This window comes from Ostrea edulis, chromosome 6 (genome assembly GCF_947568905.1).
Source record: "Ostrea edulis chromosome 6, xbOstEdul1.1, whole genome shotgun sequence".
Taxonomy (NCBI): domain Eukaryota; kingdom Metazoa; phylum Mollusca; class Bivalvia; order Ostreida; family Ostreidae; genus Ostrea; species Ostrea edulis.
In genome coordinates, this window is record NC_079169.1 from 45239803 (window position 1) to 45264536 (window position 24734).

Sequence of the window (24734 nt, forward strand, 5' to 3'; positions counted from 1 at the left end):
TAATTAATATTTCTTTATTCTTTGCAATTTTTCTCAAGTGGCATATGAACAGCTGTACTTTGAATTCAGAGATAGATTCTATACTATTCTGAGTAAAGAATATACAACACACTAGCACACTCATTGCTAGGTACTAACCTGCATTTCAAATGATTTGGAAAACCAGGTCTTCAGGAGGTGTACATGAAAGATGATGATCCACAAAATAACAAATATCAAATATGTGATGAAAGACTTGTATGACATTTAGCAGCAATGCTTCATAAGGGTACAAAGTAAAGCATCAAAAATGCATTGAAAATATGAAGTATGTAGACCAGTCATATACACTATTGATTTTACATACAATATGGTATATTCACTTGAACACAGTAGCAATAACATATGGTCACCATTATTTTCTTCACAGTAAAATAATTGTTTCTCAGCATTAATAAGATTATAAGCAATAAATACGCATTAAAAATTCATTGAAACATTACATACTGTAACAAAAGTCTTATGAAAATCAGCTTAATACAATAGTTCTATAATAAAAAGTTTCAAAATCTTGAGAAATCTCCATATGAACAGTAGTATTTCTTTCACATCTCATTAAGCATGATAAAATAACAGGTACCAACATAAGAGTCTTCTCCCTTTACCAATTTTCTCAAACCTGCAAAATTTGTCTGCAATATGAACAAGTCCAAGTCTAGTAATAGTATCAGAACACCTTTCCAAACCAAAGGTCATTTTCACACATCTACATGTATGACATAATTTGGATGTATGGCGATGTAAGGGTCACTTTCACACATCCATGACATAGTTTGGATGTACGACGATGTATGGGTCATCCTCTCTCACCAAGCTATCTTGTCCTTTCATTCCTGTCTGTGTTAACTCAATCAAAACATGGTCCTGCAAAGTCGAAAACAAAAATCAAGTGTGTATTACAAAAGCAAGCAAGACATTCGAATTTAAACCTAGAATATCAGAAACAAATCGTGTAAATCAGTGGTATATAATTGTGTTCAAACTCTTTAAAACTGTGCAGAATATTATTTTCAGTACTAACATGGTGTACTAATCTCTCGATGACTTTCTCCACTACTGTCTTTTTTTCAATAAGTTCAGCTTCCGAGTCGATCTCTGACTCCAATTCCTTGAGATACCAGCCAATCAATTCGCTTCTCCTCAAGCCTGGAGTTTCATCTTCTACAAAGATTATTGTGATACCAAATAGAACATTTAATCATATATCAGCAGATAAGAACTTAAAAATCTATCAAAATTCCTTTCATTCAGTCATTTCAAACACAAGGTATCTAAAATATGGCCTTACCAAGAGCCTCTTCCTCCTGCCTTCTCATGTACAGCACCATTAAATTGGCCATCTGTTTGTACTCCTCGTAAGTCAGCTTCAGGCCTTTCTTAGGTGGAGCTGGAGCATCTCCATCAGGACCTGTTGCTTCAGCTGGAGTCTCTGCATCTTCTGTATAAAGCGTGTACATTAACTAAACTGCATTACACAATGTTTCAACTACTCTTTACATATTTTCTCATAAATACCTTCTACTTCTCATAATCATTCAACATCTTCATGATAAATCATTCAACATCTCCATGATAAATACCTTCTACTTCCATCTCCTCTTGCTTGTCTTTTTCCTCGTCTTCTTCCAGATGAACATCTGGTTGTTCGACACGGATAATAGATTTGTTGAGCAGACGGAAAGCCTCCTTTACATGTTTTGGCTGCACCTGCAAGGAAGAAAAGCAGTCACGTAAAATTTAAAGATAAAATGTTGAATTTCTGCAATGAACTAGACAGAGATTTCTGTAGTCAACTGAATGAGCAAGTACTTTGTTTAAAAGCCTGTTCTCATAAAATGGTGTAGTCATTTACCTCATCCACACAGTAGAGCCTGGCCATGCTCTCTGAGAGCCGGATCATGCTCTCCAGCTGTCGTACCGTGATCCTCCAGGCTGACTTGTGTGCTCCTGATCCATCCCTCTGTCTCAGTCTCTTGTACTCCTCTATCATGTACTCCTGGGCATCAGTACTAATCTACACAGATATAGAGTACCAAGTAAAATATTGCACTGACTACAATAACAATTTAACACTGTGAAGAGAAATATAGCTCCTATCACAATCTAACCTTAGGTTTGAATTGCCTTGCAAACATGAGATATCTAGTGACATCCTCCACAGAGTATACACGGTCAACTGACTCCTCGTTCCTGCTATGCAAGTCAACAATTCTCCTGGCAATGGCGTAGTCAGTCACCTATTAATATACATATGAGCCTTTCAGTTCTGTTAAAAATAGAATGACGTTACTATAAAATCAATTACTTTCTTGAGATAATTTCCTGTGGTTTGAGAAGATATGGCATGCTTCGTAGTCAATAGCTATCATTCATTATTGTAGTTGGTTTTCTTTTGTTAGTGGAGGATTTAAAAGTCCATCTTGTAAACCCCCCCCCCCCCCCCAAACTAATGACATAGTATTTAACTACAAATCATTGTGATGGCAAGCATCACAAAAGGGCCCTGCTTTGTGGCATTATTTGTCAAGTTCAAGAGTACTGGAAACGGTACATAATACACACATCAAAAGCTGATGTAGGGCGTTTACTTAATCCATGAGTTGTAGAACTTTAGAAAAGGTAGCATCAGCCATTATCAAGCTGTGGCAGAAGGCAGATAGACAAACCAAGAATTCTGTGTGTAAAATACTTCCTAAAATTGTCCTAGTTCAACATATTGTAATCTTTTCAAACATCAAAACTCGAGTTCAACAACCTGCTATACGGAATATTGGAACCATTATTTCATCTCCCGATTCCGTCCTGGTTTTAATATTTAGTATGTCTAACGAGATAACTTTTCTGCGTTAACTACTGTGGCTACTTTTCAGTTAACAAGTACATGTTACTTACTTATCATCAGATATAGCGAGTTCAGGCACGTTTTAGCATCGTTTTTAAAAGTTGAGGGCTGGGGAATAAAACGTAAAAACAAGATGTGTTTGTGAAACACAAATGCCCCCGATAATAGCCAATTCCGAATATGGCCAAGGTCACAAGGACAAATATCTTGGTACCAGTAGAAAGGCCAAGGTCACAAGGACAAATATCTTGGTACCAGTAGAAAGATTTTGTCACAAGAAATGCTCATGTACAATATGAAAGCTAATATTTACCATTTAGAAGTTATGACAAATGTATATTTCTTTTTTAAAAGTAGGTCAAATGTCAAGGTCAAAATGTTGGTACCCACGGAAAGGTCTTGTCACAAGGAATACTCAAGTGAAATATCAAAGCTCTATCACTTACTGTTCACAAGTTATTAGCAAGGTTAAAGTTTTCAAAGAGTAGGTCAAACTCCAAGATCAAGGTCACAGGGTAAACAAGAGATGTTTGTAAAACACATATGCCCCCCATGGTGCAAAATTGAAAAGGGTTATACACACACACACATCATTTAATTGAGAGTAGTATCATCAATTCAAAATATTGAGCAGGCAATATCTTCCTATGTCAAGAGTGGATTGACCATGTGACCTAAAAATCAATAGGGGTCATCAACTCCTGAAGATGTACCAGTGTACCAAGTTTGATGTCTGTCAAGCAAAGGATTCTCAAGATATTGAGCGGACAGTATATTCCTATGTACAGTTTAACCCTTGACCTTTGACCACGCGACCTCAAAATCAATAGGTGTCATCTTCTCCTGAAGATGTACCAGTGTACCAAGTTTAATGTCTGTCAAGCAAAGGGTTCTCAAGATATGGAGCAGACAGTATATTTCAATGTCTAGTTTGACCCTTGACCTTTGACCTGAAAATCAATAGGGGTCGTCTTCTCCTGAAGACATACCAGTGTAACACGTTTGATGTCTGTCAAGCAAAGGGTTCTCAAGATATTGAACGGACAGTATATTCCTATGTCCAGTTTGACCCTTGACCTTTAAACATGTGACCTCAAAATAAATAGGGGTCATTTTCTCCTGAAGATGTACCAGTGTACCAAGTTTGATGTCTGTCAAGAAAAGGGTTCTCAAGATACTGAGCAGACAGTATATTCCCATGTCAAGTTTGACCCTTGACCTTTGACCATGTGGCCTCAAAATCAATAGGGGTCATTTTCTCTTGAAGATGTACCAGTGTATCAAGTTTGATGTCTGTCAAGCAAAGGGTTCTCGAGATATTTAACGGACAGTATATTCCTATGTCCAGTTTGACCCTTGACCTTTGACCATGTGACCTCAAAATCAATGGGGGTCATCTTCTTCTGAAGATGTACTGGCGTACCAAGTTTGATGTCTGTCAAGCAAAGGGTTCTCTAGACATTGAATGGTCAGTATATTCCTATGCCCAGTTTGACCCTTGACCTTAGACTATATGACCTCAAAATCAATAGGGGTCATCTACTCCTTAGGATGTACCAGTGTGCCAAGTTTGATGTCTTTCAAGCAAAGGGTTCTCAAGATATTGAGCGGACATTATATTCCTATGTCCAGAGTAGATTGACCTTTGACCTGAAAAACAATAGGGATCCTCTTCTACTCATAACTAACCCACATATGAAATATCATTATCATCAAGTGAATGGTTCTCAAGATATTGAGCGGACAACACATGGTCTACAGACCGACAGACCAACAGGTGCAAAACAATATGCCCCCTCTTTTTCAAAGGGGGGCATAAAAATGTTGGTACCTACGGAAAGGTCTTGTCACAAGGAATACCCATGTGAAATATAAAAGCTCTATCACTTACTGTTCAAAAGTTATTAGCAAGGTTAAAGTTTCAGAAAGAATTGCAGAATGACAGACAGGACAAAAACAATATGCCCTCCGATCTTCGATCTCGGGGGGCATAAAAAGGTGTCATTATATTTATATGAAAAATCTTAATTAGGAAGAAAAGCAGTTCTGCCCAAACCCCTAAATTGTGAAGGGGGAGGGGTATCCTTCAGTACATTGATTCAACCTTGCATTTCCACTACCATTCACTGCTACTATATTAAGTGATCAACTAATAAATCGATCTTTGCATGTATGAATAACAAATGTATCTGATAATTTAACGCAATGTCAAGAATATGTGTGTGGGTGGGTGGGAGATGGGCTGAAGTGCATGTGTATGAGGGGGAGGGCTACGTATTGCTGCATGTACATGTCTGGAGATCAATGAATAAATTGTGATTCATTATATCATTTCATAGTGGTCAATTGTTTTAATGACTCAAAAAAAGCATACGGTTTAGGAAACAAGACCTTTTTTTTTTTCATTTCTGCTACCAAACACGAGAAATTCAATCCAATAACTCTTGTTTTGGTAATAGGGTATTCACTTGCAACACTCTGAAAACTAATCTTCAAACCAGGGCAGAGGAGTTCCAAAATTTTCTATTTCCGATATCCTGTATTATCTAAACAATCGGTCATCCGAGTAGTAGCTAAAAGTATCACAGGTCCCAAAGGCTATGAAATCTAGAGAGAGAAAAATCCTGTTCTGCATATCTATGCTAAATTCTAATATTCAGCAACAGCATAAAACAAGAAGTATTTTGACAACTTCTAAAAATGCCTTCTGTATACTCATCTACAAGTCGGATTTTTGAGAGTTAAGTTTTGGTTTGAAACTCTATGTCCGACTTATAGGCATGTCCTAAGAAGATTGGTATTTTTCTGGATGGTGTAATGTATAACCTGGTATTTTTTAACCAACGAAAACATAGACAAAATAAACGAAATAGTAACAGCAACACAAATTATTACATAAATCATTACTGAAGTCTGAAGTTCATCATCATCATCATATCCAGTTTATTTGTTGATCAAGCCATCAATTAATCCTCTGTTGAGGGTGGGGCCTGACTGTCCAGTCTCGATCTAAGTCTTCCTCTCCATTCCTGTCTGTGAGGAGGGTTGACGGAATCCATAACCAGGGTTTTCCTATCCCGCTTCACGACATTCTCCCAAGACAGTTTGGGTCTGCCAGTGGTCCTCTCCGCTGGTACATTCAGTTGTCGGACTTGATCAATCCAGCCAGTGCTGCGCTCAACGTGCCCCAGCCAACGCAGTCTGCTCTTCTGCATGATGTCTGCGAGGCTTTTTAAGTTGACTTGAGCGAGGAGGGATTCAAACGGAATGGTCTGATCAGGCTTCCCCAAACAGATCCATCTTATCATTGCTTTGACGTTACGCTGCAATCTCTTTTTAGTGTTAGCAGAAACAGCCATACATAAGCACACTTCTGACACATGAGGAGTAGACACGCCCTCTAGTAGCTGTTGGTAGGTGCTTGTTGGTTAGGATTGGTAGCAGCTCTCTAAACTGTTTCCAGGCAGCCTTGCAACATGTAGCAGGGCTCGCGCTGCCCATCGCATTTGTCGCATTTTGCGATTTTTCAGAAAAAAATGCGACAGAAATTCCGGAAATGCGACACGGATATTTCGTATTTTAGTATTCGCGCGCCATTTTGAATTTCAGCTGTTGGCATCCAAGCAGCCTCAGGGCTGTTTTACCTGTGCAGGATGTGGATACCCTGTCGCATGGGAACAATAAGACTTAGGGGCGTCTTGTTTATTTAGCAGTTTACACTAAACAAAGGGTTGATCCTCTATGTGCAGGTAGGTGTGAATGAAATGAACTTTGTGCGTGCTAGTTGCCTACAGTACATATCGTAAATATAGAGATACCCGGAGTCATTACTGGGGAGCTACCTGTTTTGTACTGGATGGAATAAAAAGCGTGTGATTGTGCACACAAGCTAGTCAATGGAAGATACTTCCGTGTTAATAAAAATATATAAAATTTAATTTGTCGGTTCATCACAGTACAAAAGCGATTTCATCTAGAAAGGTAAACTAGAATGTTCAGCTATATTTTCTAATCCATTTGACGTTAGTATAGTGTATAAATAGAGGAATGTTGGGAAATTGCATTATTCTTTAGGTCTTTAGTTTGATCTATTTAGAAAATGGCCATGAGGAAACGCAAGACAGTAGGTTCTTCTGAAATTACTATCCTGTCATCTTTTGACTTCACATCATCTTAGCCATTTAAAATTTGTTTCAGACTTCATGAAGTCCCTTCTCCTTTACATGATGAGATTCACCAAAGGACCACTTTGTCATTTTGGATTTCAAGATGGAAACAGGATTCTTCAGTGAAAATATGATGTGAAACTATGATCATGTGTTATGTATTACAGTAATTAATTTTCAGTAACTTTGTCATCAGTGACTTTCTAGACTGCAAATTTAATGAGTAATATGTCATTTACACCACTAAAATGATTAATAAACATTTAGAAACTCATTTCTTGTCTTTATCTAATACAGCCAGTTTTTATATGTTATGAAATACTCTTTTAATTTTTTCTGGTATGAAATAGAATTGAGTCAACTTAGCCAAAAACAATATTTAGAAATAAAACAATGATTGTGCTGCAATGTCATCAGACTGACTAAAAAGCAATCTGCTGAAATACAATCGATTTTCACAATATCCTAATAATTATAGTGATTTGTGATAAATACTAAACAAAGCTATGTTGTATACATTGTGTAAGAATAATCAGAGATATGATGTATATGCCTCTTGAATAATATACATGAAATATAGATCTACAGTAAACATGTATGAGTCGATGCACGCGCGCCAGGTTCCGACACAAAATTTTGGTCCAGTGTGAGCCCTGTGTAGCTGCTGCGAGTTCACAGCCTCCACCTGATGACAGCATGTCGCCCAAGTAGCAAAAGTCTGTCACTACTTCAAGCGTGCTGTCACCAATACCAACCTCCGTTATATATGTATAATGAATTGCTGAATTCAAGGGCAATAACTCTGTTTTCATTGATTTCTTTATCAAATCCAATATACAGTAGATTCTTTATTCTTCATAGACATTGTATATATTTGTAAGGAACAGTTCCATGAAATTGTTATGACTGTTATTTACATCGTTATATAAACAGTTTTTGTGAAATTATGATAATGTTGCTTAAAGGTGGATGGGTTCAACTTTCAACAAATTTTTTCACCTTAAAAAAAAAACAACCCAAAACACTGTTAAATCATCGCATTTATGAGGTTCTACTTGTCATACATTATTTCATCTGTTTTAACCAGAATAATTTTATTTTAAATCGGTGTTTACAAACAACTGTCACTACGCCAATTCTAATGCACAAATCAAGTGACTGTCACGTGTCTAGTTCATAGGTGGTCTTATCTGTGTAAAGCTGTGTATACCGTTACTACAGTACTATGCATTAAGTTGAAGAGAAATAAAAATATCAAATACTACATAAGCCCAAACTCAAACTTCATCTGACGATACAAGTTCACGTATAAATTCTCAATTCAATAGTGGCAGGGAGAGCCAAAAAAGTCTGAAAAACTGTCAATGCATAGGCACACGCACGCACCCTGAAGACTGTAAGGCTCCCTACTGCATTTAATGACATCTATGTACAGTCTTACCTCATTACACTCATCCACCAAGATAAAGAAAAGATCAAATCTTGACATGATGGGGGCTGTCAGAGTGATGTTCTGCTTCAGAGATTTGGTTCTGTCATATCTTCCTCCAATGGGATTGGCAGCTGCCAAAATGGATGTCCTGGCATTCAAGGTAGCCTTAAAAAATTTAAAGGTGAAAACTTTATTTGTATGTCACAACAATTAACAAACAAGTTCTACAACACATACTACTGTTTCTCATTGGCTCAGATATTGGTGCAAAGGGGTCACTAATGCGAGAGGAAACCAGAGTACACTTAGAAAATCTACATGTCAGAGTGGGCGACAACCATACCCTCTAACATACAACTAATGTCATCCCGAGGATCTAACTCGGGTTGCAGCAGTGAGAACCCAGGGCTCAACACTAAGCTACGTCCAACCGACTAAGACTAGTAAAAGCTTCGTCCGATCTAGTTTATTTTGTGTAATGGAAGCTCAACTGGTCTGGTCAAAATGTTTAATTAGAAATTATAAAACCAAAGTATATGTAACGGAAATTTCTAGAACAACATCAATGTTTATCATCACTTTGTAATCTACAGTACTTATCGCATTTCATTCAAAATCATTTTCATTATATCACAATTTTCTACCCAGAGTTATCTTTCCTGTCATGTTCTCTAATGCACTACACCCTCTGGTGGCATATTGAAAGTAATTTTCTTTACGACAACGTCGTTGGCAACCCACAGTCAGTATCGCTATCCCTTACTATACCTCTTGAGGGACACAAGGCTGAAAAATTTGTTTGTTGGTGTGTTGAATTTTGCGATCTGATTGGCAAAAGATAGTGACACCAACTGTGGGTTACCAACGATGTACAACAACTGTGTCTGCATTATCTTTTTTTGTTAACATAAACAAAACAAGAATAAACTTTTGATTTAATATCAGCTTCCTTTCCAATCGTATAAAATGAAATGGATAGACAATATACGATATATTAAGATTGTTTACACTGACGATGTGTCACTATTAGACGTTTGGTTTCTCTGGCTGAGGAATAATCTCAGCAAGATTCATCAAAGCTGGATATTTGGACTGACAGACAGTCTGGACAGAACTAACATTGGACTTCCGAAGCGGCGTCAGTCCAAATATCCAGCCTTGACATACTTAGTATCTCGCTGAGATTACCGGAGGGGGAGATAAGGGTATTTAGAACAAATGAAGACAGAGCATGTTTTAATGCAGGATCGCTATGGAGACTAATTCTATGCTGAAGAAAAAAGAAAATGTGCAACAATCAGAATAAATACAAAATACAAGTCATTTCAATATGATAGACCTGTTTTTTAAGTTGAAAATCATTTCAAATTTCTGTCTCTAGAAATACATGCATTCTCATCATTCTGATGACAGACTGATGTTCATAATATTTATTCAATACATAGTATGTTATTTACGATACCAATATGTGTATTATAATAGAGGACTGGTCTAGTGATGTTAGGGTGGTGGTAATTTTAAGTTAGTGGTCCAACTGGTTTAGTAGTGTTGAGCCCTGTAACCACTACGTTACTCAAACACTACAAATATACAGGTATGTGAAAATCTGTTAAATATTCAACTTTCATAATCAATATTATGCATTTCCTGATATCTCCTTGTAAACCCTGACAGTTTTATTTTGTGACAGTTTTACTTCTGTTATGAAAATAAGGAAACTGACCCTGACTCCAGCCTTAGTGATGGAGATTGTCTGCTGTTCCATAGCCTCATGAATGGCCACTTGGTCCTTGGGATCCATTTTATCAAATTCATCAATACAGCACACCCCATTGTCAGCCAACATGAGAGCACCTGCCTCTATCACAAACTCGTGAGACTCTTCATCCCTCACCACAGCTGCTGTCAGACCAGCAGCAGAACTTGCCTTCCCACTGGTATAAACAGCCCGAGGGCTGAACTCCTCCACCTATATACATCAAACTATGTTAAATACTCTCTGTAAACTCTTTTTGTTTGAATCTTACACTGTACTTTTATCATAGAAAACAATTTAAAGATACTCTTTTCATTATTGTAACACCATCATTCCCTATCAAAGTGATAATGCCAGATCTATATCAGATATTGAACTAAGCTATAAAATCTGATCCCCCTAAAATTACGAGTACAGTGTACAGTCTAATTTTAGACATGCATGTATCAGAAGATACACGATGCCAGACATCAAAATGATTATTAACCTGTTTCAGAAATTGGCTTTTGGCCGTGCTTGGGTCTCCTACTACACATATGTTGATGTCACCACGGAGATTGGTTTTCTCAAGAGTGACCTTAGGAACACCTCCAAACAACATAAGTAGAATACCACGCTTGACTTCTTCATTGCCTACAACACAAAATAATCAAAAAGCCTAAATACATGTAAGAAATGTTTGTAAAACTTCTCATTATTTAGATGCCAATCTGGGATTGTTATGAAAGTTAAGGAACAATTGACAATTTTATGGGACAAATAAAATGTGTGTCATTAGAGCATTCATATTTCTTTTACATACTGGATATCTATCTATTTAGGCCATGCAAAGTAAATTTTTAGATTTTCAAAGTTGAAAAAGGTCACTAGGACTTTTTTCCTACCTATATGAAATACTCACTAGAAAATGTGCATTACAATAAAAAGAATTGAAAGTTTACTGGGTTTTTTTCTCTTCTTATAAAGTTCAACTCCTTAAATAAGTACTAAATCCAAATACTACATATTGAAATTCATGGAATTCAAGGATTTGTTCCATTAATATCCAAAAGAAGGCCTTAACAGTAATTGATACCATGAATGGTTGGAAAGAGACTGGTACAGAGATTGTGGTAGAGATTCTTGTCCTGTGACATGTCGTACACTTTCTGCCACTCATCGGCCGTCATCTGTTTCTTCAGAGTCTCAGCTGTCATTTCATCATCTCGAAGATCACGACCTCCAAACTGTGCATGAAAAAATACAGAAATATGATGCTCACAGTCAGCATGACCAAAATTTCCCAGCTCATGGAAAGTTTTGTTTAGAACTTTCTGAAGATACACTTTCAGCAGCTTTACATAACTCAGCATATTTGTTGATTAAACTTGCATTAAAATTTAATTTGAGATACATACAGGTTGCACGAGAGCATATAGAGATTGACTGCAGTAGACACTCACCCTTGGATTACTCATATAGAGATTGACTGCAGTAGACACTCACCCTTGGATTACTCATATAGAGATTGACTGCAGTAGACACTCACCCTTGGATTACTCGTATAGAGATTGACTGCAGTAGAAACTCACCCTTGGATTACTCGTATAGAGATTGACTGCAGTAGACACTCACCCTTGGATTACTCATATAGAGATTGACTGCAGTAGACACTCACCCTTGGATTACTCATATAGAGATTGACTGCAGTAGACACTCACCCTTGGATTACTCATATAGAGATTGACTGCAGCAGACACTCACCCTTGGATTACTCATATAGAGATTGACTGCAGTAGACACTCACCCTTGGATTACTCATATAGAGATTGACTGCAGCAGACACTCACCCTTGGATTACTGGAGGACACTGAACAGGCTAGGAAGGCTAACCTGTAGGCCAGATCTCGGACTCCTAGGGCTTTTAGCCCACGGACACCCTCTGTTTCATATCCCTCCGCTCCCTTCATTCTTGTAGAGGTTTCAGCTCTGGCACCTATCCCACAAAAAATGCACAGGTGAACTCTGATGACTTCCATATCTATTTACTGAACTTGATATCATATAATGGTAAATATCACAAATGGCTCCACTTTGTGGCCTTATTTGAAGAACTCAAACTTGATATGTTACCAATTGATATAATTCATGCATCTTGAAACAGGTCAACAAAGCCCAACCCCATCTTGGTCTGTAAGCCACGGATATAAATTTATGCAGATATTTTCAATTAAACAGCTGAGAGAATAGACACAACAAAAGTCCGGAAAAGCTTTTGCAAGGATGTGCACACAGATCGATCACTATAGGACACCTGCTGTGAGGCCCCAATACCATTAAGAATAAAGCTGATGAAATCATTTTAAGAAGCTACATTATTGCATACTATCAATTATCCACACTCAGACTTATATCTAACAATCTGTGGAAAAAGCCAAGCATAAACTTGACATCAACACAATTATTCAGTTCTTTGTATTTTATTCAACAAATAAAACATTAAACATCTCATTGAAATTTGTGGGTTATAAATCATTGTTTTAATTTGTTTGGTCAGGGCTAGTGGAAGTATGGTCATGGCTAGTAAACATTGTGGTAAGTAGCTCGAATGGTCTAGTACATCACAAGCTTCTGCATGGTGTTTGCCTTCTATAACAATAATGAGATATGATTATAATCTACCGATTATAAAGTCTCCCAAATGAAGTACTGGCTGTATAAATGTGGCTTTTTCTGAGTACTACTACTTTCCTCCCTTGACAAAATCCATGCCAATTTTAACTTCATTTAAAAAATCTCCATCAAGAAGACCTTGATTTTGAATTTTTCCCCCCAAAAAATCCACTTTTTTCCTTCAGTTAAATTGATGTCCTAGTTTGTAGGTTCCAACATCCTCTCATAATTTTTTATGATCTCATGTCTCTATCAGTCCTGTTTCTAAAGTCATACAAGTTTTTATAATCTATGTCAAAGGTCAAGGGGGATACTAGTTTATCAGGTCATTACATCCTTTTCTCATTTCTGAAGATTTCATGTCTCTATTAGTCCCAGTTCTTAAGTTATACCAGACTTATGTTTAAGGTCAGAGGTCAAGGTCACTGGAGTCCCTTGACATTAATCTGTAGATCCCATCATCCTTTCGTTACTTTTGACGATTCCATTTCTTTATCAGACCTAGCTCTTAAGTAATACCAATTTTATGTTCTAATGTGAAGTTTTTCAAACTTAGTGTCACACACACCTACAACACACGATCCTGTTACTATATCCCCGCTCGCAATAAATTGCGAGGTGATAAAAAGCTAGAAAATAATTCATCTACCAATCATCAATTTCAATTTCCCATTTTTGGTGGTAAAGAAAGAAAGAAAATGTTCCAGTAAAGCCATGATCCAGGCAGAGTCCAAGTTAGATTTTACCAAAGGAAATTAACATGGGTCTCCAACTTGCAGATGGTTGGTGAAGATAACAATTTCTACCTCCTCTGAATCTTCAACATTTTGAATACTTTTGTTTTCTTTATCATTTACTAAATCGAAGTAAAATCCTTGGAATCTGCTTCCATTGAAAAACTTCTGTCACTGTCATGACAGTGTTCAATCTCAAATCCAATCTCTTGTTGATTTTCCACCTGGTCACTTGTCACTAATTGTCAGTGGACATGGAATCCAATCTCTTGTTGATTTTCCACCTGGTCACTTGTCACTAATTGTCAGTGGACACCTGGTCACTTGTCATGAATTGTCAGTGGACACCTGGTCACTAATTGTCAGTGGACATGGATTCCTCACTTGAAGATATATCTTTAGTTTCATAGTATACAAATATTTAAGTATCCTCTTCTCTGACTTTTGGATGATAGTATTTTTAGTAATGTGAAATTTTTTGGTTACACTGATATAGAATAACGATCTCTAGCTTAAATGCTTGCAATCTTTTTCTATCGTCGTTTGGGAATTTTTGGTGTCCTTTTAGGAAAAACACCCGTTTGTCATAATTGGGAACAGGTCCAGATTTTAACCCTCTACAGACCTTCAAAACCCCCCGAATATGCATACAAACACTCTGTAAAATAAGAAGGCCCCAGCTTTAAAACTATGAGAGAAGTTAGACGAACAAATTATGTACTCCCTATGTAATATTTCCTCAAAAGTGACCAAGTCAAACAAAATGTTATTCTCTTAAATTTAACCAGAAACAAAATCCTTACTACATGCACAATATTAATACCCATACAAACACTGTAAAATAAGGTGCTAACTTAAACCCTGTGAAAGAAGTCACATTATATTTCAAAGAAAGTGGCAAAACTAATGCAAGAGAGGTTGAAATGGATCAAAATTTCCACATAATCTAGAGGGACCCAAAGAAACTACACAGCAAGTTTCAGCTCATCTCAAAGATGTGTGTATAAAAACTGTCAACTGCATTGTGTCAGAACGAAAGTGATTACAACAGATTTCTGTGTGGTACCTTAATAAACATTAGTGTCACATTTTGCCTTGCATATCTCTGTATATTGCACATTTGACACTTAAGTATGAAGAAAATTTACCTGGCAAAGACATGGTGGAAACATCAGGTACCACAATGAGAGTTCCCGTAAAATCACACTTGTCTCCGGCCTGAGCCATCTCTACAGCTTCTGCTCTAAGAATAACCTCCACACTGCAAGATGTAACAAAGTACATGATGGAGGAGAATGATGCTTATTAACTCGCTCTAAAAGAATCCCTTTTATATTCATGATACTGTGGTTTCATTAATATTCGTGGGCATCAATTTTCGTGGATTGAGTCAAATCTACTGTTTTGAGGATATGAGCAGGGCTCAACTTTATAAAAAACAAAAAACAAAAAAACCCCGTTCCTTAATCAGATTATCCTCATGCAAAGTAAATGGCGGAGAATTACAAATGCATACTCAGAGGCCAATTGATAAAAAATCCATTAAAAAAATTCTTTTCGAAGTTTTACCTTTAAAATAACTCGGTAATAATAAAATATTAAGTGAAAATTAAACTGTGTGCATGTAGAGTCAATGCACCAAAGAAATAAACTGTTACAATTGATGCAGGAGAATAGAATCAACCCTTTCATTGTAAGGCATGTTGCATCGATAAATTTCAACCCTTGACTCTGTAGTATATTGAAGGGCTATTTCCACAATATTGGCATGCAGAGAAAGTTGATGTATGTCTTGAAATCCCTCTCACAAGTTGATTTTTGAGGTTAAGACTATCTGTGCGCTCTGGGTGTATGTGTCAGCATCAGCATGTAAAACTTCTGATCCCCTATTGTGACTTCACCCTACCCCTGTTAATTTCACATTTCTGGGGCCACATTTAAAAATATGTTTGTTTCCCCTCTCCCGACCCTAAATTTCAGAGGAAGGTCGGTAGGTAGGTAAAAAGTTGTTTTTTTTAGCTAGCAGAATTTTATTTATTATGAAATTCCTATAACCATTAACAATGCCCGATACCAAACGTCGTGAAGCACATCATCCATGTTTCCTCATCAAACTCGTATAGTCAGTTCTCGCGTAAATTCTGCTTTGATTGCCATGTTTTGCAATTAGGAAAGGTGTCGATATTTCAGACAGTACTTCATGTATTTTGGAAATGCTCATTATCTAACCACCAAACTTAGGCATTGGACTACATGTATACATATTGGTTGATTCGACGAACATTGGGTTTCATCAGAATTTGCTCTGCTATTTATACCACATACTAACACTTAAATAAAGTTAGAGAGAATGTTGCAACTATGGACAATGGTGTTAGTTTTGGATACATGGTGTTACAAAATTGGTAAACTCGGTTGCTGTCTTTTATTTATGGTTCACTGACATTTTATGCTTTTGTTTTTTGCACATTATCTGAATTTATATATGATAGTGATTTTGATTATATTTTTAAATAATATCGGTAGATCTAGTTTACCAGAAAACGTTTCAATGGGACTTGATTTTGCCGATCAAACAAAATGGATGCTGACATCAACCAATCAGAGCTGAGTTACACATGTGCATATAATTAGGTGTTTTCCAGTTTGTAAATATAGCATTAGTTCAGAAATAAGTTAAATTGAGAATGCTTCTGATTGACTGTCAAAAATATCGCATCCATCCGAAATATCAACACTTTCCCCATCTGAAGAACACAACTTGCACACTGGATGCCCCGAATTCTCTTGTTTCCTTGCTCCTCGTATAGACAACATTTCTCCATCTCGATCTTGCAGATCACTAGTCCGAATTGCGAGCCGAATTAAATGTTAAACTCACTTGTAACTAATCAATAAAACAATCATGATTCTTGTACTTATTAATATCGATTAAAAGAAAATATCAATCCAAAATTCGATATTAAACAGAAGCCAACAATTGTAGTCAACCAAATTTTCACTGCCATTTGAGCAAACGAGTCTCGTGACTCAAAACAAAGCTCGACAGTTTGATAAAATGTTTTCAAGAGACTGTTTATGTGATGAAAGAACCCATAAAATTGATATTAGTAAGTAGAAGACGAATCGTTTTATTGATTAGTTATGAGCTTAAAATTGAATTCGGCTTGTAAGTATTTGAAATCAGCCAGAGAATGCCGCCTCCAGCTGGAGGCGGCGAAATTTCTAGATTTCGGACCAGAACACCTCCTGTATTCGTATTATTATTTTTTAATTTTGGATTGAAACCAAAGAAGATATAGAAAATTTTTGTCATTATAAAATACTGATCTGCACCAGAAACGACCTTGAATATTTCTTAAAATTTAAAAAAAAAACTTCACCAGAATGGCGTAATAAAAACTTAGGGGTCGGTGTGAATTTTCAGACTCGGTCGGGCGAGGGGAAACAAACAATATTTTTATTTTGGCCTGGTCCAGTGGTCCTTTAGAAGACTTTTAAATGACACCACCCTATTATAACTTTTTCTTCATTCTTCATTATCTCCCCGTTGAATGGGACAGGGCCCTTTATTTGAAAATTTTAATTCCCTTCACGCAAGGATGTTTTATGCCAAGTTTGATTGAAAATGGCTAAAGTGGTTCTGGAGAAGAAGATAAGAATGTGAAAAATTTACAGACAGATGACAAAGCTACATGTAAATTGCGAGCATGAGCTTTCAGCTCCGGTGAGTTGAATCCTGTACTATCTAAGAAGTTGTGATTAGGTATACCTCCTTGGAATGCTTCCCCGGGGAAGTTCAGCTTGTGTCTCCTGGATTCGGACTTTCTGGAAGTCAACAAACTTGGATTTGTTGACGTCTAACATAAAGCGTGATCTGTTGTTACACACAGGGTTTCTACAGATACTGGGCTGAAACACAAAAGTACAATTCTTTAAAGATTGCATCATAAAACATGATGCGTTTTTAAAACATATTTTATTATAATATTTGAATTTTTTGGGACTCTGAGTGTGATGTTATGATTTTTCTTTAATTTCCAATTAATCCGTTTGTCAGTTTTTGCATATATCCGGATAAGAATTTTCAATGTAAACACGACTTCGCGCCACAGTGCCGTCTGATATTTTTGTATGGTTTCGGCATAGATGTCCACAAACTGTAAGTTTTAGTCTTTGCATTTATGTTGTTAACTCACCTAATATGCATAACTGCAGTGTTCACTTAGCACTCTAGGTATTTTTTAGGATTTATAGGAAAATGATTTTGCATGTGGTTAGCCTGCTCTAAAACATGGATCGACTCGTACTGAAATTTGTTATAATGTTGTTTAAAATCAGTTTTACATGTAGAATTATATTGCAAGATTTGAGAAAGCACTGATATGATTGTGTGTATTATTCTTAGACTTTAATTTCTCCTTTTGTCACTTGTAAACAAGTCCTGCTCAAATTTTTTGATTTTGGCTTAGTGTAAAACCTGGATTTGTTCTTAAAGTTTGTTTGTATTCATTGTAGTTTCTTACCCTCTCCGAGGAGGCAATAAAACATCCCAAGATACACAGAGGTTTGTTACTGCACACTGAGAGTATGGCGTATGAATATGATTTAGTATTTTTAAAAAAGCTCGATTTGGAGAAGAAGAAAAAAACCCTGCCTGCCTCACCATTTAACAAAAAAAAAGTGCCTGAGAAACTAAACATTAATTTTTTTTTTTTAGCCTAAATGTTTTACACATACATATCTTAAAATACAGAGTTTTGGCCCACCCGAGGTCGGAACCTTCCAGGGAACATAAAATTTACAGCTTTTGTAGAGTCAAGAAATTTATATATCATATCCCCCTTGTACCTAAGATCTTGCATGCCAAATTTGAAAAGAATAGGAAGGGTATTTATCAAGAAGTGAAAATGTTCAATTATTAATGCATGGTGACAGACAAAGACCAACAGCAATAGGCCACCCGAGAGACCCTGGTTACCTAATAAAAGCAACCTGTTGACATGTTTACTAATTACTCCAGAGACTCAGGTTACCTAACCAATTACCAGCAGTTTATTCTGACATGAATATTTCGAAGTGTACCTGTGTGAATTTGAACTGCTGCTCTACATCCGGAATGACTGTTCTACAGTCAAGACACATAAATGTGCCAAGAACCAGCTCCGGGTGAACCGGGTGTGTCCGCACCACCTGACCAGAGATTCTGAGGAGGGTTCCAATTTTAGCTGTTGTCATCTCCCTCACCCTGCAAAAAGGGGGGATAAGTTTTAATGACAAATTATACAAAATTATCTCTTTATCTTCATCAAATTAAAATTATTGCCCACTTATATAATTTATTCATAATTAATCAATTAAAATCAAATTTAATCTGAACTCTGGGTAATTCACAATATCTTACTTGAGTCTGGTAGGAACATCTGTGAAACTGACATAGTATTCTTTTCCTTGTGGAGTCTGAGCATAGTCCTTGACAAAATTTTTGACCGCTCTACACAAATATGGAAACACTCTGCAAATATAAAATTTCCAGCATAACTCTCATCCCTCTAAATTCATGTTTTACATACACAACCTCAAATTTGAATAATCATACGATCTGCTTTTTCGGTGACAACTTTACAGAGTGGCTGGATACACCAATACGCCGGTTTCGAGATACGTTAGAGTTATTTCCCTTTGGAGAACTCTTGTACATAGTAAGGCGCGAAAGAATTTGTTTACACGTGGGAGTGGGACAGATATTCATCACAGCATAAGTGAATGTACTCAGCAAGTTTCTCATACGCCGTTTGATAACCCAAATTCGACTGATACACAAACTAAGTAAGTGATAAGTATTTAGGGAGTAATTAAATACATAGAATTCTTATCCTATCACGTTATTTTGTTTGTCATAAGTACCATATCCAAGATATTTCTTGCAAATATGACATTGTTTGTATGTTTCCACTTCGGTAAAACATTTCTTTCAATAGTATTTAGTATTTCCGACATTTACATACTTAAAGAAAAGCCGCTTTTAATACATTTCATCGTCTGTTGGCTGTATATCCACTATGTCCCACTTAGGCATTCAAAGTTCCACTAAATGCACCTCCTATACAGAAGAGTTCGTATCTCGAAACTGGCGTATTGAATCCCAACCCAAATAAATAAATTACTTTAAGTCCACTTTCTGCAAAATAAACAAATTTGCATATTGTTTTCAGACTTGCACTCCTCTTGCAAAACCCTGAAAGTCACCCCCCCCCCATTAAATGGAAAAAAAACCTTCAGCACACGTTTGTGAAATATGTGTAGCAAAGTACAAACAAACTTTATGTGTGCTATTAGTTAATGGAGACAATCAGTGATTTTTTTTGTTTTTCAAACTACCATCCCTCCTTTTGAATTGGGAAAAATTTGCGATATTTTCTTCAAATTGGGAAAAATCATTCATAGTAAATTAAAATGGTAAAGATGCATAAAATAATCAAATAATTTTTTTGTTTGTATTTATTTTTTCTAAGAAATATTTATTGTCTAATTTCATAAAGAAAATAATAAATTATCAATTCACCAGCATTTGTACCCATAATCTTGTAAATATTATAATAATCAAGTTTCCAGAATGTCTCTCCTTTTAGCATTTTTCGGATTTTAGTAAAACCCTATACTGTTGACCACTTCCTGTTATTAGCCTGACCCTACATATAATGGCGGTCAAACTAAATTGTCAACGATATGGCTTAACGTGTATCTGGAAACTATATACTTCGCTGCATATCTGCTTATATGGATGCCTCTATTGTTTTACATATTCTTTACAAAACCTTTTGCATGTGCAGTGGTTTGGAGAATAAAACTGAAGAAAACAAGAGGTACTGTGAGCAATGCTCACTAAGAATACCCCCCGCTTACCCCAATCTCCCAAAGGGTGTAGGTAATAGGTAAAACTTCAGTATTATGATCCAAAAGGTATCTAGGAACACAGCATCTCCATGCGATGAAAAAAGCCATTACAGAATTTAAATGGAAACCATATTGCTACTTCAATGTCCAGTGCACATGACCTTTGACCTTTTGACCCCAAAATTGATAGGGAACATCTTCATCCCATGGGTAGTCCATATGTATGATATGGTGACTGTAGGTGGAAAGGATAATACTTTAGAGCCCGGAAACCATATTGCTACTTCAATGTCCAGTGCATTTGACCTTTGACCTTTTGACCCCAAAATCGATAGGGAACATCTTCATCCCATGGGTAGTCCATATGTATGATATGGTTACTGTAGGTGGAAAGGATAACACTTTAGAGCCCGGAAACCATATTGCTACTTCGATGTCCAGTGCGATTGACCTTTGACCTTTTGACCCCAAAATCAATAGGGAACATCTTCATCCCATGGGTAGTCCATATGTATGATATGGTTACTGTAGGTGGAAAGGATAACACTTTAGAGCCCGGAAACCATATTGCTACTTCGATGTCCAGTGCGATTGACCTTTGACCTTTTGACCCCAAAATCAATAGGGAACATCTTCATCCCATGGGTAGTCCATATGTATGATATGGTGACTGTAGGTGGAAAGGATAACGCTTTAGAGCCCGGAAACCATATTGCTACTTCGATGTCCAGTGTGCTTGACCTTTGACCTTTTGACCCCAAAATTGATAGGGAACATCTTCATCCCAAGGGTAGTCCATATGTTTGATATGGTGACTGTAGGTGGAAAGGATAACGCTTTAGAGCCCGGAAACCATATTGCTACTTCGATGTCCAGTGCGCTTGACCTTTGACCTTTTGGCCCCAAAATCGATAGGGAACATCTTCATCCCATGGGTAGTCCATATATATGATATGGTGACGGTAGGTGGAAAGGATAATGCTTTAGAGTCCAGAAACCATTGCGTCTACAGACGGACGGACGGACAGACAGACGGACAACCCGATTCCAGTATACCCCCCCCCACAACTTGTTGCGGGGGGTATAAAAACGTATTTACTCTTTGTCAGCAATATACGGTAACCTTTTTTTTTTTATAGATGGCCTAGATTTCAAATTGGGAAAAACATATATATATAATTGGGAAAAATAGCTAATTTTAGTGAGGGGAAACAGCCGAATATCGGTGGCATTTTGGCCCAAAAAAATCACTGACAATATATTTTACACATCAAACTGTAAATCATATATTTCAAACATCTACATGTATTACCCCACCCCCCATCCTTTTTAGTGCTTTAAAAAAATCATACATTTACCTAAATCAATTTCAAATTTTGATTGTATACCCCCAAGACATAATGTAAAATCCCTCAAGATCTTTTAAAAGCATTTTCAGATACCACCGACAAAATGTGGGCAGGGGTTCATAACATTATAAGTTTTATCCAGAAATTAGTTCACCTTTTATTTAACCATCCTCAAGTACCACTACACACCAATTGGACAACATTGAAAAATTGATGCATTTTAAGTGGCCATTTCAATATTTTTGAGTTTATTTTATGCACCATCCTCATTCTTCAACTTACCAAATTTCGTTGAGATAAAAAAAAGTTGAAAATTTTATGCATATTTCTAAGAGACCATTTTGAAAATGGTTGCCATTTTCTGAATTGTGTGTTCACCATTTTATTCAACTTACCTTTGCATAACATCTATAAAAGAATGCATCAAATCTAGATATTTTGGCCCCACCACTACTCACAAGTCACTACAAAACTCTTAATTTATGTCCCTTTATATTTCATCGATGTTGCATGACAATTTTGGAAAAACTGGTATCTGACAAGAACTTAGAAGTTGAAGATATGCAAATGTTAACCCATGGCAAACAGATTGCATTAGAACAATATGAAAAATACATTGCAGAAAGAATACAGAGTTTCTTACCTATAATATTCCTCAAGAATGGTGGTGGCAAGATTCTGATTGAACTTGTCTACATCCTCAAAACTGACTGTCAAGGTATTCCTCTCGGGTCTTCCAAGGTCATTAATTCCTACTGTGTACTTCTGCTCACCGTCCACCCTGAACCTGAAATCAATTATTATAAAAATCATTTGTGCAGGGATTTTTTTTACCCTTTGAACCCAGGGACCAGGGCCTTCAAGTTTGGGAAAATAGCATTATTTGATTGAAATTGGGAAATTTGTTTCATACAAATGAATAAGAAAAACAAGCAAAAAGTTCACCATTTGATGTTTTATAATCAATATGGCTGGCTTAAACAAGCTTTAATTTCCAGTCTTTGGCAGAGAAAAAACTGTCACAATTTTTTTGCTAAAAAAGTGGCATTGAGGTTGGATGGCCCCTCATGGCATATTCTCATCAAAGCATCCATCATTTGGAAATTTTAAGGCATCATTTTAGGAAAAACACCTGCTTTTCAGCATTGGGAATGGGGCCGAATTTTGGCCCTCTACAGACTCTAAAAAAATCCATGTTGTGGAACAATGATGCATCCTTCTTTTGTGTATATATATCACTCTACCATCTAGTTCAAATTAACACAACAATTAAAACCAATCATTCGAAAAATATCAACTTCTAATCTAACAAGCATTCTGAGAGTATTGCATGGCAATACATAGTCCCCAACTGGTTGCAAAAATTACTGTACCACAACATTATTCAAAGTTCATTATGTAGGTTATGGTAAAAGGGAAAACTGGGGAACCAGGATAGAAAATCAACTACTATTCGAGTAGAGACAAGACCAGGGTTGAGGGGGGGATTTATAATTAGGTTTAATTAGGTCTTTAACCAAGTCAATAAACTGGGACATGTAGGTGATCATGAATAATTTAGCTATATTGTTGTATTACTATGCTAGAAGTTTTAATGAGTGTAGTACTCTTATCTACAGAGATAAGAAAAACTTGGATGTAAACTAACAATTTATGCTATTTTTCTAAGCTCAAATCAACATATTTCGCCACCATCATTTTTAAAAAGGGCTATTTTGGACTTTGGAGTATGCAAGACATTGTTGACATGAGAGAGATTTACAACAAAGAAATAATTAAATCAATAAACGCAAGTTATTCGAAGTGGGGGTGGGGGTGAAAACAAGCACTTGTCAGAGCTTAAGAAGCCCCATTCGTGTTCGCAATGAATCATTCCATACAATTACAACGAATCATAACAAAAATGACACCCTTCAACAATCATCCCCTTCCCAAAAATATTGGATATTCAACAGTATTTATAATACAGATCTTCTACAACATCGTTCATTCATTCAATGATTCATTCACCATGCCATGCCATTCATAGATCACATCACTTACTCTTCAAGAAAATCCTGAAACAATTTTTGACATCTTTCGCCAACTTGATCTTTCACTTGCTTTGTAACAATCGTTTGTTCAGCAACATCCATAATTAAAAATTTTGTTTGGCAGATAGCCCTTTGTAGATCTCTTATTGTCCTCGCCAAGATTTTCCCGCGATTCAAAGTCACGTGACTCAGGGACTAAAAGTCCGATCCCGATTCTATTAAAAAAAGTAATTGTGCAGGTAACAAAACTTCACCCCTCAATCTTACGGTTTGCTTAGATTGGTGCTTACTGTCATGCATAATTCTTATATCTATTATTTGAGCTTGCTTGTCGGAGAATGCGGTATCATGACTTTCCCGGTGATTAAGAATTTTCCAGTTATATGTAATTGCAATTTTTGATTAGATAAGTTATAATTTTAAACAAAAATCCAATTTTGGTTCTTTGCTCTATAATTTGTATCTTTTTAGAATTAAGATATACAACATTCAATGGCAGGTAATTGATAATCTAGCGTTTTCAATTATCATAGTAAATTCGTAATTAGTCATACCCCTTCCTTTTTATTCTCTTTCAAGTACATCCATTTAGGCTAACTTGCCTGTCAACTTAGCTCCAAGGAGAAAATACTTCCTTTTATGTCTCTTAACTTCATTTGAACAGTCACGTGATAAGTAAAAAGTTTTACATTATCATCTATGACTAAGTTAACAATCATTGAAAACAAAAGCAACAGTTTGTAAAATCACTGAGAAATAATGATTAACCATGCAGTTCTTCTCCAATTTAGTTTATTTAATATGAGTTTTAATAATGAAGGTGAAACTTATATA

General features: G+C 36.4%; 1 protein-coding gene across 1 annotated transcript in view; it reads right to left on the bottom strand.

Moving 5' to 3' along the window:
• The window catches only part of LOC125647246 (zygotic DNA replication licensing factor mcm6-B-like), a 24094-nt gene extending 3 nt beyond the window's left edge, over positions 1 to 24091 (bottom strand). The window contains exons 1-17 of the mRNA XM_048873938.2: positions 23911 to 24091; positions 22511 to 22654; positions 19026 to 19136; positions 18707 to 18869; positions 17394 to 17533; positions 14770 to 14882; positions 12065 to 12210; positions 11311 to 11461; positions 10723 to 10868; positions 10203 to 10448; positions 8489 to 8644; positions 2148 to 2276; positions 1892 to 2053; positions 1620 to 1746; positions 1328 to 1477; positions 1061 to 1200; positions 1 to 903 (exon numbers count right to left, since the gene is read on the bottom strand). The exon at positions 1 to 903 is cut by the window's left edge and continues 3 nt beyond it. Coding sequence (XP_048729895.1) covers positions 793 to 903; positions 1061 to 1200; positions 1328 to 1477; positions 1620 to 1746; positions 1892 to 2053; positions 2148 to 2276; positions 8489 to 8644; positions 10203 to 10448; positions 10723 to 10868; positions 11311 to 11461; positions 12065 to 12210; positions 14770 to 14882; positions 17394 to 17533; positions 18707 to 18869; positions 19026 to 19136; positions 22511 to 22654; positions 23911 to 24002 — 2427 coding nt within the window. The 5' untranslated portion in view covers positions 24003 to 24091 and the 3' untranslated portion in view covers positions 1 to 792. The remainder of the gene's footprint in view (positions 904 to 1060; positions 1201 to 1327; positions 1478 to 1619; positions 1747 to 1891; positions 2054 to 2147; positions 2277 to 8488; positions 8645 to 10202; positions 10449 to 10722; positions 10869 to 11310; positions 11462 to 12064; positions 12211 to 14769; positions 14883 to 17393; positions 17534 to 18706; positions 18870 to 19025; positions 19137 to 22510; positions 22655 to 23910) is intronic.
• Between the last annotated feature and the right edge of the window lie 643 nt (positions 24092 to 24734).